This window comes from Capricornis sumatraensis, chromosome 1, assembly GCF_032405125.1.
Source record: "Capricornis sumatraensis isolate serow.1 chromosome 1, serow.2, whole genome shotgun sequence".
NCBI lineage: Eukaryota > Metazoa > Chordata > Mammalia > Artiodactyla > Bovidae > Capricornis > Capricornis sumatraensis.
In genome coordinates, this window is record NC_091069.1 from 204,705,022 (window position 1) to 204,719,516 (window position 14,495).

The 14,495-nt window shown below is 38.3% G+C and overlaps 1 protein-coding gene across 1 annotated transcript in view; it reads right to left on the reverse strand.

Annotated features, from left to right (window-relative positions):
• Positions 1-14,495, reverse strand: part of LOC138076618 (EGF-like and EMI domain-containing protein 1) — a 615,728-nt gene that overhangs the window by 23,199 nt on the left and 578,034 nt on the right. Inside the window, 5 exon segments of the mRNA XM_068968872.1 lie at positions 753-985; positions 2,593-2,829; positions 6,477-6,550; positions 7,952-8,083; positions 11,679-11,813. Of these exon segments, the coding sequence (XP_068824973.1) occupies positions 753-985; positions 2,593-2,829; positions 6,477-6,550; positions 7,952-8,083; positions 11,679-11,813 (811 nt within the window).

Sequence of the window (14,495 nt, forward strand, 5' to 3'; positions counted from 1 at the left end):
CACCATCGTGATTATTTTAGCTCTGTGCTAAATGGCCTTCCAAAGGTATGATATGTATTAACCTATTTAATCCTGAAGAAGCTAGTGAGTTGAGTCTTTTATTAGTCTCACTTTATGGATGAGAAAACTAAGGCAAAATAACTACATATCTATTCTAAGTGGAGAAGATATAAGGTCAAGACTTACAAAATTTTTGCTTATGAAGGGAATAATGGCATTTGGACACTTTCACACTTCAAACCAAATTAGAACATAAATTGTTCTTCATGTCATACTAGTCCTTATATTTAAACACTAAAAAATTATAGTACTAGAATGAATACATGTTCAACATGTAACTAAATATTCAGTCATAGTAGACAAAAAATTCTAAAACATAGTGGACCACAAACAAAACTAATAACACACAAAGGGTCTGTGTATCTACATATATGAAAGTTGTGTGTACTGGAAAGTAGAACTTTTTGATGACTCACTATGTAGAAATAAGAATTTATTTTGTGCTCTGCCAGATATTCAATTTAGGGCTCTGGAAGCAAGCAGCAAGTGTAATCATGGATTATGGTAGGCAACTAGCCAGCTATATTTACCAACACACAAAGAGAATTTTAAACACTGTTTAGAGTGGGCAGATCTATAAAAACAAATAAAAACAGTGAGACCACTCAGCAAGTGCAAAATGCAAAGAAAATTCTTTGGGTCATCATTTATGTTAGATGATGAACAGGACTTATAATCTGCTTCTGATTTACAGCTTCTGTCAGGGGGCTCAGTCCAGTTGGACAGGCAGATACACCGGCTGGTATCAAGGTCCTGCTGAGAACTATCATTACTGATGTGGTACAGCAGGCAGCTTAGGTTGTGGAAATAAGCTGGACATGCTGCATACAGACAAACAAAAAACATCCTCCCTCCGTTGTTAAATTGAGCATAGGCTCCTATGGCACTTGACATTTCAACAATGTTCTTAGCTATGTCTGTCAACCTGCAAATATGAGGCCAAAAAAAAAAAAAAAAAAAAGGAAGGACAACCTTAATGAAACTTCCTGACTTCTTAGGTTTTTCATAATTTTTCTCTGTTTTCTTTAAATGTTTACAAGCAGGCAGCTACACTATTTAATATCGATAACTATAGTCTCACCTTATATCTAGCATTTGCATGAACTTTATTGTTTATCTAGTCCTCAGTTACTAATTACATAACTCCTGACAAGTTACTTAATTCTTCCTAGAGTTAGCTTCCTCATTCATAAAATGGGGATATTGCTTCCCAGGTAGAATCTCCCTCCTAATGTAGAAGACACAGGAGATGCAGGTTTGATCCCTGCGTTGGAAAGATTCCCTGGAGTAGGAAATGGCAGCTGGCTCCAGTATTCTTGCCTGGAAAATTTCATAGCCAGAGGAGACTGGCAGGCTACAGTCCATGGGTCACAAAGAATCAGACATGTCTGAGCATACACACACACACACACATACACACACACACATACATTGAAGAAAAAGACGTATACAGTGAACACACAAATGGCACTCGACTAGCATGAGCTTTGAGCAATTTATTATCATTGTACAACATATACCTATAGTTACTGTACAGTGTTACTACATATTGGATTATATATTATTACATAGATATTACATATTGTATATTATCTAGTTAAATCCCTTTTGTTTATCAAAACTAAAAGCCACAGACATTTATTCGCTATGCTAATGTGGCTCTGTTATATTCAGAAGAAATGATTGCATACATTGGAGGTGAGTACAGAAAAGCATAAATCTAAAGTCTTGAGAAGAAGCAAAGAACCACAGAAAACTCCATTGGTGTTTGGTGGTGTTAGTCATTAAAACCTTTGAAAAAAATCTTCTGAAAAGTTCTTTCAGAAATGGAGCACCAACTAAGCTATGGTGCTGGGCAAAAGCTTTCCTTCTCCTTACACCACTGCTGTTATCTTAAAAGTTCTAGCAATTCAATCTGGTTTATTTAGGCTAGTGAATATTTTTTTTTCAGTTCCATAAACTCTGTTTCTCATGTCTATTTTTGACTTGATGGATTATTTCTATGAAACTTTCATTCCAAACTGCTCTACTAAGTTTCAAGAATGTTCTTTAATTGAATTTAGAAAATTTTTAATGAGCATCCCTTGTAAACCAAGACCTGGGGAATACAAAAAATGAATGATCATTTTAATCATGTATAAACAGACAATTATACTATGATGGCCAATGCTACATAGGGCAATGAAAGGATTTAGTGGTTTTGTTTGTTTGTTTACACATAGTTTAAAAATCCCTGAAGTATTTTAACATGCAGCAAAATGAAGGAAGAAAAAAATTATTTGGAGGAAAAACAATGAATAACAGCACCATATTTTTAAAGCACATGTGCTTGGGAGAATGCCAAAGGTATGTGGGATACAGGTGAGACTAGGCAAATTATGATGGGCTTAAAACTCTTTATTGAATTTTGTAAGGCATCAGTAATTTGTTGAAGGTTACAAATTTACAAGAGTTTGAATGTTTTTAAAAAGATCTAACTGAGACATTATGGAAGTTGATAAAAGCAGGAGAAAGAGCAGCCCCGGGACCCACCACTCTTCAACGTAAAGCTCTTCTATCACTGCACTGTGACTCTCTTCCGTTCTCATAGACGATGTGGAGATGAACGCATTGGTAACGACATACCCAGCAGCCCTCAGCCACATCCCTATTTTAAAACTGAATTTGCACAATAGCTTTTTGAAAGGCCTGTCACTGCTTTGTGTCGCCTCTCGTCGCACCTCTCTGTGGGAGCTGACATTTTGCTGATACTTCATCAGGCTGGACCGCCTGCCGAGAAGCAGATTGGTAAAGGATATGCATCTCACTGCTGGGAAGGATGGGAAATGTATTATTTAAATACAATTTATTTTATAGCAACTTTAAAAATCAAAGTGACGATTGCTTCAGAGAGGTTGGAAGTATATTATCGCACCTCACCTCTTTGTGCCTGGTGATGCTTAACACTCAAAATTGTTCTAATAGTTTTTTGTTTGTTTTATCTTATTTTACTTTACAAGTGTTCTTTTTTCTACCTTAGATAATTGTCTTTTTTTAGGAGATGCTAGCCCTAGTTTAGGGTAGGTATGTTACAGGAAGATGGAAAACAGCTTAGTGGTTGTTGGAGGCAACACTTGTTTCCTCATGATCTGAGTTAATATTCCAGTTACATGAACTGAGAGAAAAAGGATAAGGGGTATGAATCTACACAGAAAGCAATGCAATGGTTTTTAGTCTATTTTTTGAATCTCAAATCAATTAAGCTAAATAATTAATTTTGTTCCAAAAAAAAAAGAGTAGCTTGATAGCAAATATTTGGTTGGTTGAAGCTATTTGTTGGTTAATTTAATTCAACCCAAATGTCAACTTAGTCACCTGCTTAGAAACAGGAAAAATCAACACCTGAAAAGTTACAAATTCTTAATATCAAAAGAGAAAGTAAAGATTAAGAAATTATTCAGATTTCTAGGATTTCCCTGATAGTGCACTTGGTAAAGAATCCACCTGCAATGCAGGAATGCAAGAATGCAAGAATCCGGTTCGATTCCTGGGTCGGGGAGATCCACTGGAGAAGGGATAGGCTACCTACTCCAGTGTTCTTAGGCTTTGCTTGTGGCTCAGGTGGTAAAGAACTGCCTGCAATGCAGGAAACCTGGGTTCAATCCCTGGTTTAGGAAGATCCCCTGGAGAAGGGAAAGGCTGCCTACCCACTCCAGTATTCTGGCCTGGAGAATCCCATGGACTGTATAGTCCATGGAGTCACAAAGAGTCGGATACCACTGAGCGACTTTCACTTTCACTTTCAGATTTTTAAGAGTTTTCAGACTACAATTATTTGCCAGCCACTGGTATACTGGAGCTGTTAATACCAGCTCAGAAAGCCAATGGTTAATCTGCAACCTGTTAAATTTGGGGGAATTTTCTGAGACAGTTGACATCACATCGGTTGCTTGAAATTGCACAGGAAATTGTCAAATGAACCAAAACAGGGTTTTTATATTTCAGAGAATCAGTAGCTAAACATTTATCAATTTGTTTACAGAAGGTTCACACCTGTGTTCATTAGGGTTTCGTGGCATTTAATGATTTTGACCATCATCACCTCATGATGAATCATCATTTCATGATAGTTGATCATATAATGTTTAAAACTTGTTTGATCATATGTTTAAAAGTTGTATTTGGAATTGCTATCTCCCTACCTGGGGCTTTCCAGGTGGCACAGTGATGCCAATGCAGGAGATGACAGAGATGCAGGTTGATCCCTGGTTTGGGAAGATCCCTTGGAGTAGGAAATGGCAACCCGCAAAAGTATTCTTGCCTAAAAAATTCCATGGACAGAGGAGTCTGGCGGGCTACAGTCCATGGAGTTGCAGAGTTGGACACGAACAAGACCAAGCACACACACACACACACACACACACACACATACACATCTCCCGTTTAGTATCTTCTCCCTTATTCTCTTCTAACTTTCTCTTCTTCCTAGTGAAGGGGTCTATTTTGTAAACACTCATAAAAAATCATGGCAGAATTTAGAGAAGTAATAACAACGACTAAGGGAAAGGAATAGAGGATTTCTGAAAAAAGGGAAGTGAAGTGTCCAGAGGAAACATTTACTACTTTCTTAAAGCATTTTAGTGGTATTGTCAAGTTATGCTCAATATCCACCTCATCTGAAAAAGGAGAAAACAATCTTAAAGAGCCACAAGATCAATTGGACTGAAGAACACACATCTTCACTATATGGGAACAGTTAAAACCACCAGATGATACTTTAAGAATAGACAACTATCTTACTTGTTTAGTGTGTGATTGGTCTGAAGATGATAAATTTTCTCCCTTTAAATGGGAAAAATAGTTAAGAAGTACATATGGGAAAGGCAGAAATGTAAAAAGGAGAAAAATATTCACTAATAGTTCTTAGAGATGGCCATTGTTAACAACTGCTTTCCTTTCTACTACAATTTCCCACACACATATATGTGTACAGGTTTTTACAAATTTGGAGCATTCTCTTTCTCTAGATACAATTTTTAATGTACATTTAATGTCAATTCTCCTGATGTTACACATTCATCCAAAACATGAATCTTAATGGCCTCAGAATAGTCCATTAATGTGTTATAGGATTTGTTTGCTCATTCTTGTTCTGGGTGGCTATTTAGGTTACTTTTATTTTGTACTTTAGCTAGTAGAAATAATACTGGGGTAAAGAAAAAGCTGGGATCACTTCTGAGATTATTTGGTAACAGGCCTGATATATGAGACTAAACCTTCATAGAGATGGTACGTTCTCATCAAGGGTGTGTGTCTATTCAACCATAACTGTCACCAACCCTGATACTGACTATCAAGAAGAAAGAAAATGTATAGTCTACCATAATCCGGAGAGTTTTCTCACACAGTGAAAGCAACACTTTTAAAAAGGAATTATTTAGCCCAAGTATTTGTATTTATAACTTCTAATCATTGGAATTTATATAAAGCCAATATCTTTAGAAATGCTTTTTGGTCTCTACTACCTCTAAAACATATTACCTTGTTTAGCCTACAAGTATTTTTACAGTTCATTATGCAGAATAACTAAGTTTTAAAATTCAGGAAGCACCATTTTCAGAGTATTTATAAAAATATATAAGCGTTTCTTCAAACATAAACCCCTTTTTTAAATGCCACACACATTTCTTGTGGAGTACATGAAGCATTTTTAATGAGTCCTATGCTTTGGTTTCATTCATTTTCCTAAATATCCTATTAGGATTATTATATAATTTGTGTTTCTATCTGTGTGTATAAAATCAGAAAACAGCATATAACATTAAAATTGTACTGGTCTAGAAGTTGGGGAATATTTTTGCCTATCCAAATCAATTTATTATCTTATGTATCAGATTGCCAATAAAGTTAGAATAGTCACCTAAAATTCTCTTAGGACTTTCATAATATATTCTCCTTGGTTTTGAAATCTTCGAATGGAAGATAGTTGCAACATATTAAAATTAATATTTTAAAGAATGAATAGTTTTCTCTCTCGTTTCTAAATAGTCTATTTATATCACCTGACAAGTGAAACAGATATATCACTATCTGCTTAATAATTATTTCATTAAAATTGAGTTAGACAAGAGAAAATGTCACCACTTTGGAAATAGAAAGTTACTACCTTTTGAATATGTAAATTATTACCTTTAAGCTTTTTTTAAAGGAAACAAGTAGGCTAAGGATAGCCAACTGCTGCACTAGCAAAATTTATACCTTTTGAAAGGCTGTCAACAGTGCCAGAATGACAGTCCTAAAGTACAAATGATCTAGTTATATCCAGAAAAATCATCAGGCAACAACCTTGTTCTATCACTCTTGCTTGAGGGTTATCCTTGGGGCAGTCACGCATTTCCCCAAATGATCAGATAATTAGCTAAGTGCTAAATACTAACCCAATGTTACACCTTATATTTACATTTAAGTTTCTGCTTTTATTTGCTTGCTGGTTTATAGAAAATTCTAAGCACTAGCAGTTAATTCAGATCAATGTTTACATCTCATAATATCATAGACAATCCAAACATTAGATTTCTGCTAACCTTGATCAGAAACATTTGAAATAGTAACGTAAAAATACTATCGTTGCCATACAGCCCACAGCTTTTCTCAAGTTTTCAAGTAACTGTTTCATGGTGGACTGAGTAGAGAAGGCAATGGTTAACAGAGGTTATGCAAGAATTACAAGCAGAAAAGGAGATAGCAAAGTAGTAGTTCTACACACTCTTTGAAGCAGATTCAGTTGGACTAATCACTTTTTATCAGTCTCTAATCTTTTCCCACTCTGACAAGAATGAGAAATACAGTCTAGCAGATTTTTAAAGTGCCTTTCAGTATAACTTTAAATAGTATGCTATGATAGATGGTTTCCAAATATCTCCTAGCTTGCAGATCTTTTGCAATGAGATTTTGCTACCCCTCTCATCAGGAAGTAGAATCTCTTTCTCCTCCTCTTGAATCTGGCTGTCCTTATGACTTACTTTAACCAACAGAAAGTGGCAGAAGTAACACTGTGTGGCTTCCAAAGGTAGGCTTTTGGAGACATTGTCTTTTCTGCTTTTCTACCCTTGGATGCTCTTTCTTAGATTGCTGTCTTAAGGCTGTGATGCTTTGAGGAAGCCCAAGCTAACCTCTAGCAGTCATGTATGGATATGAAAGTTGGACCACAAAGAAGACTGAGGGCTAAAGAATAGATGCCTTTGAACTGTGCTGTTAGAGAAGACTCTTGAGAGTCACTTGGACAGCAAGGAGATCAAATCAGTCAATCTTAAAGGGAATCAACCCTGAATCCTCAATGAAAGGACCGATGCTGAAGCTGAAGCTCCAATACTTCGGCCACCTGATGCAAAGAGGTGACTCATTGGAAAATACCCTAATGCTGGGAAAGATTGAGGGCAGAAGAAGGGGGCAACAGAGGATGAGATAGTTGAATGGCATCACTGACTCAATGAACATGAATTTGGGCAAACTCCAGGAGATAGTGAGGGAGAAGAAGGCCTGGCAGGCTATAGCCCATGGGCTCGCAAAGGGTCAGACAAGATTTAGCAACTGAACAACAACAAAGGTAACCTTGTGGAAATGCTATGTACAAGAAAGGCTGGATATCCCTGCTTCCAGCTGATTTACTAGCTAGAAGCAGCCACTAGTGATTGCAGGTGAGACAAGAGGAAGAATCATCTAATCAATCCAAAGAATCAAATTAAAAGTTGTTTTTGGCAGGATTTGTTACCAAATATTGAGGTTTTTTTATACAACAGATAATTAAAACATACTCTTACACTGTAGCTCACAGAGCAGTTTTGGAAAAGCATTTATAAAGCTAGCAACTTTAATAACTTTGTTGGTCATCTAGTCTAGGTTAATAACTTACGTAGGGTACAGGCTTTTCCCGTGTAACCAGGAAGACAGTCACAGTTTCCAGTTTCTTTGTTGCACTGACCTCCATTCTCACAGGGTCCACAGAAGAATTGGCATGCTGATCCCCAGAGGCCATCAGGGCAGGCTTGTAAAATAAAACGAGAAGGAAAGAAAGGAGCTATTTATTACCACCTTGTAATAAATCTCAACGTGGTCCCGGATTTCTGCTGTTGCCTAAGTGAGTAGGAAAATGCGTGCGTGTGTGTGTGTGTGTGTGTGTGTGTGTGTGTGTGACTGAGCTGCAAAGAAAGAAGCATTCAGAGTGGCCCCTAAGGATTTATCACACTTCCAAAATATTCCATGAAGAAACCAACATGAGGCCATATCTTGTCACTTTAGAAACACACATACAGAGGTTGGCTTTTTGCTGAAAACGTGGTTTTTCAGACAGAAACAATGGAAGCAATTTTGATGTATATTTTTGGAGGCAGTCACACAGAACAAAATGTGAAATGAGATGTAATTTATAAAGGAAGCTTGGAAGGTGCAGTGCTTGGGATTTGTTCCATCTGAACCCTCTTTTCCCAGTCTTTACTTATTTTCTAAGCCAGAATAATCATTCCAGAGGTTTGTAATTTCTGTATTTTATAAGAGTGTGCAATGTATAAGGGAGAGACAGAGAGACCTGTGCTGCTTTGTTGAATGTTCTTGAACTAGAAAAGGATGGCTAATAGTGCAGGGACCACTGAGGGCTTAGTTAGAGGTTTCAGTCTCCACTGAGACCACTGGAATTTGAAACCTGGTAGAAAGCATGCTTTTAACACAGGGAAGACAGTAAGACTTTCTTAAACATGTGATAATTATAGAAAGTTGCATAAAACCAAATTTGGCTGTGAAGTATCTTCGAGTCTTGGGCAGAGCTTCTGAATAACAGAATTATTAATTATTTTAGGATGTTCATACTATTCTTAGCTATTATCTATTGATCACTTCTTCTGTGCCAAGCATTTTACATAAATTAGCTGACATTTTCATAAAAATCCCTTTATGACATAGCAACTTTATCTCCACTTCCATAAGAAACTAAGACTTGGAGAGGTTAAGTGACTTATTCTGGGTCACAGTTAATAAGTAGCAAAGTCAGTATTGGAATCCAGAACTGGTGTGTGAAATTGGTGCTCTCAGTCACTACACCCAAATTCTGTAATGATACTACTAGTACTCAGCACTTTTCATGTCAATTAACCAGCTCTTAGGGTTCCATCAGTGTCCAAATTTTCAAGTTCATTAATACGGAACTAGTCTAAGAAAAATCGGCCCTTTTAATGGTGACACAAAGGCTGAACAGGCCTCTTTAGAGAGACTCAAGAGACTTGCTGGGCAAGAGTTCTCCATAGTCAAGTCTGTCTGCACCTGGGGTCCAAAATACCCCAGGCTACAAACTAATCAATGCAAGGCAAGGACGCTAGTTTTTTCTTTTTTTTTTTTCCCCCTCTCTCTCTTTTTTGCTATTTCACAGATTAGTGTAGAAACCAGCTCTACTGCTCTTAAAAGTCATCACTGATGGGCTAAATAAGGCCTGGTGCTGATTATGGAGAGCACTGTTCATTAGTGCCATTGAAACAATTTGCAGTCTTTAATTAAGTATTCATCTGCAATCTAGACACAAGTCTGGAGTCAAGATTTTTAAAGATATGCTTGGCTCTAGGAGCACTTGGGCTACTTCACTCTTTGAAAAAAGGGAAAGAAGAACAACAGGCCTGATTTTCATCATGAACAACACTTGGAGAGCTTTTCTTGCCTTGATTTTAGCTGCCAATCATGGTGATCCTGTTCACCCGCTCCAGTCTGAGTCATAATTTCATTTTGTGGTTAGACAAAAATATCAGAATTGGACAAAGTTATCTGATTAAAAAATAATATGTTTTCCTGAGACGATGGTGACCTCTCTATTTTGCTGATTTACATATACTTTCAACTCATTTTCCTTCACAGTGGGAATCTCAAAAGCATTTTCCAATATAGTATATTCAGCAGTTGCTTTGAGAAAATGTTATCAGAATAAATTAAATTTACGCAGGTGTGTATATATGATATTGTCTCCCATGTGTTGACTTCTAGGGCACAACTTCTCTAGTAGGGAAATGAATGAGGGGCTGACTCTAGGCTTAAAATCAGTTGAAGCAGAAGGAGGTTTAGATATTGGAATGGGACCCACTCTCATACCATGTTCAATGCATTTGTATAATGTCAGCCTTCTGTTCCCTCAAGTTCTCTTCCTCATTACCTAGACAGTCACAATCCAGCTACATAATAAACCCTCATCTCTACAAAATCTTGATGAACATTGCTGTTTACATACTCTAGTTCCACAACAGGGTCCACAGCCACAGGCCAACCTGGAAGACCCCAATTCCCTTTCAGTCAGCTTGGACAAACCCTGCAGACCCTGTGCAGATGATAATGTAAGGGCAACGTGTAACATACAAGCGTCAAGGACAGCCTTCCACCCCAGGCCCAGCCTCTGTAAGTGGATCCAATACTATGATGGTTTCCATTCAAATCTATTATCTCCTGATTTTAAACAAGATTGCTTTGGATCACTTCACAGGCAAAAAGTTCACTTGCCATTAGTTGTGATAACTGTACTTATATGTTCAGACCTGCTATGTGTGAAAAGGAAATAAACACTGTGATAATTCCCCCTAAATAAAAGAGTAAGAACTGCTTAATTCATAATGTATAATAACAAGAGAAAAAGAACAAAAATTACTGAATATATTTATTTAAGAAAATATAGTCATTATTGAGCAACCTCTATATGTCCTGATTGTTTTAGTAGTCTGGGGATACTTTGGTAAAAAATAAATAAATAACTACCCTTCCCTTATTGGGACTCAGCTTCTAGCAGCAACTGTGCAGTCCATAAACATTAGACATAAAACTAATCAGAAAATATGGTATGTTAGATGATGGTAAGCACTTTGGAAAAATACAGATGTTCAAGGAGATTCGCAGGTTGCAATTTTGAGTAGCATGGCAATGACAAGATTCACTAAAAAGGTAACACAGTCCATTTTGAGAAAATGAGAGAGCCATGCAGATGCCTTAGGAGAAGCATTCCGTGAGTCCACAATTCAGAGAAAGCCGTTACTAACATCTTGCAATACCTTTTTCCAAATTTTATGTGCACCTACACGTATGTATCTATACATGTTACTTATCACTGGAATTATGCTGCACACAAACTTTTGTATTTATAGGTTTATAAAGAAATTATTTACAGAGATTTCAGAGAGGAGCACACTAATAATCATGTTTAAAATTTTCAAAATGTTTCTATGGTTTCCATTGCATTTGTTTGAACAGTCCAGCCTTAGATGTAAAAAAAATTATTCTTTCACTCTCAAAGCTAGCAGCCCTTACTTGATTAATTCAGCTCTAAGAAGTGATTGGCCAGCTCACATCTTCTTAGGATAAGAGTCTCTGCAGTATGATCTTTCTTCCCTTGCTCAAGCCAGCAAGGGGACAGCTAACATCACAGGCTAAGAAGACAAGGTTAAATGGCTTTATTGCCCCCCCTGTCTCAGATTCCTCACCTGCAAATAGGGGATTAACAAAGTTTACTGATTTCCCAAGGACCTGGGTGGGGTGAAGTAACTAATTAATGATCAGATGGTGCTAAACCAAAGCTGAGCATTGTTATTAGAGAAGAAAGAAAATTTATCATCAGATTGTACCTCTCTGGCATCTGTTGCCTTGGTAACCAGATTTGCAGGTGCAACTGCCATTTCTGGCACTGCATTCCAGGGTGTTCTCCTCCACACACTGACATTCTGAAGAGCAGCCAGCTCCGTAGGCCCCCTTGGGACAGTCTGCAAGCAGATTGAGGCAAAGCGGTCACCTGAAAACCATGCTTTGTTTCTTTTACATTGTGAGTGCACAGGCATGTAGTTCTGTGGGGCCTGATTATGGGAAAAACAAGGGGATCATCCTGGCTGCCAAAAAAATAGGGAAACAAATGTCTTTCAAATCAAGCAATTCATTTGCTTTTTGGCAACTGGATGTGAACAGTGAAGCCTGAACTACTTAAAAGGCTTTGGTGCTTCTGGGAGAGAAATTGCTTCTCAATGTGCTCCATTGGTGCCTGTACTTTATATTCTCCAAAGGCTGCTGACGCCTGCCAGGCCCCATATCCATCCTGTCGCAGTTTGGCAATTATAGACAAGCATTGACGGGAAGGCTCGCCATTGTTTTCATTCCCTTTCATTATATGGTAATCTGCAATAATTCTACATCATGCAGATGACCCAAAACCTTCATCCTGACAGCACCATTATCTTGGCCACATCTTTGGCAAATGGTGCTTGCCTTTCCTTCATCATTTTTCCCATGCTGTTGAGTTTTAAGGATGCTAGTCAGCACAGGAATTCTAATTGGAGAAAGTGCTACCTTTGCATTCAGCAAAACATGCTGTTATCTTAGTTATCTTTTTGAGGAGTTACTGAGCGACTTCACTTTCACTTTTCACTTTCATGCATTGGAGAAGGAAATGGCAACCCACTCCAGTGTTCTTGCCTGAAGAGTCCCAGGGACGGGGGAGCCTGGTGGGCTGCCGTCTATGGGGTCAGACAGAGTTGGACACGACTGAAGTGACTTAGCAGCAGCAGCAGTGTTTCAATTTCCTTTCCAAAATATAACTGACAATTTTTTTCTCCCACATTTCAGGAGTCTGCTGCTGCTACTGCTAAGTTGCTTCAGTCGTGTCCAAGTCTGTGTGACCCCATAGACGGCAGTCCACCAGGCTCCCCCGTCCCTGGGGTTCTCCAGGCAAGAACACTGGAGTGGGTTGCCATTTCCTTCTCCAATGCATGAAAGTGAAAAGTGAGAATGAAGTTGCTCAGTTGTGTCTGACTCTTCGGAACCCCATGGACTGCAGCCCACCAGGCTCCTCCGTCCATGGGATTTTCTAGGCAAGAGTACTGGAGTGGGGTGCCATCGCCTTCTCCATTACAAGAGTCTAAGGGACTCAAATAAAAGATCTTTCAAGTGCCCTCCAGGCTCAAATGGTATTATATACCTGTATAGGCTTTGCTGTGGAAAACTGCTTGGTGAGAACAAAATAAACCACTTGACTTTCTGATAGATGGAAATTATGAGCATTTGCTAATGTGTGCTATTATTAGTAGAGGTAATCTGAAGTGGTGGTTACAATCCACCATGGAGGGTGGTCTTTGTCTCAGTTACCAGGGACAGACAGAGTTACCCCTTAAAGCTGAACAGAATTATCAGCAGGGGCCGTTTTCACTGTTCATAGTATCCTATTTGGATGATACCTCCTCATCCTTCCTGTATTTTCTAAATGTTGAGTTTTTTCCTAGACCCACCAACCCCCAGCAGCTTTCAAAGCTATTGTCTTCCTTGATGTGGGCTTCTTGCTCACTCTCCAGGGCTCATTTTTCTAGATTAGTTTCCAGGCCCTGCTCTTCTGGTTCAGCTTGTAGAACAGGGGTTCAGTGGACAACTTATACCATGGAATACTTAACTGTGACAATTGAGTATATTAAGAACATAGCACTGGGGAGGGAAAAAAAGGAAAAAGCGGAAGAAGAAATCTTTTGTTGGTAATCTAGCGTTTTCTCAGGGTTTGCCATGCATTGAAATGTGTCCTCCCAAAATGCACGTTTAAGTACTTCCCTCTAGTACCTCAGAATGTGACCTCATTTGGAAATTATGACTTTGCTGATGTAATTAGTTAAGGTGAGGTCGTATTTGAAATCGTGCTGCTGCTGACATAATTCGTTAAGATGAGGTCATACTGATGTGGGCTAGACTTACAGTCTTATATGACTACTGTCCTTATAAATAGGAGAAATTTGGACAAGAGGCACTCACAGAGGGAAAATGCCATGAGAATACTGGAGTTCTGCTGTCACAAGTCAAGGAAGTACAGGAAATAACGGAGAGGCCTGGGCTGTTCCTCCCCTGGTGCCTGCAGAGGAATGTGGCCTGCCAGCACCTTAATCCCAGACTTCCAGCCTCCAGAACTATGAGGCAATTAATTTTTGTTGTTTAAACCACTCAATTTGTGGTGCTTCACTGTGACAGGACTAGAAAGCTAATATAGGGTAGCAAATTCAAGCCTCTTAGGGCCAAGCAAGTGGCATTAATAAATGAAGACTCAAGTCTGAGCAATGAGCCCTGAAGACCTGGAATGTGTATGTTTTTTCTAAAGAGGATCACATTCCAATTGCTAACCACCATTGCCACCACGACCATCTGCTTTTTAAATTTTTGAGCAGATGAGTTATGATTTGAATGTTTTTCACAAAAATATCTGATATTAGCTTACGAAAAATTCAAGGATTATTACTTTAAAATGTGGTGTATCCTCTTACCTTGGAACAATAACAGAAATGATGCTATCTTTTTTCTTTCTAGATTTGTTCTAGGAGGTATCCAGTGCTTTGTGATACATCATCAGCACCTGCATTGTTCTCATTTACCCATGTCTTCTCTCCTTCTGTTCTCTGTTCCTTGTCCATACCTTTTCTCCT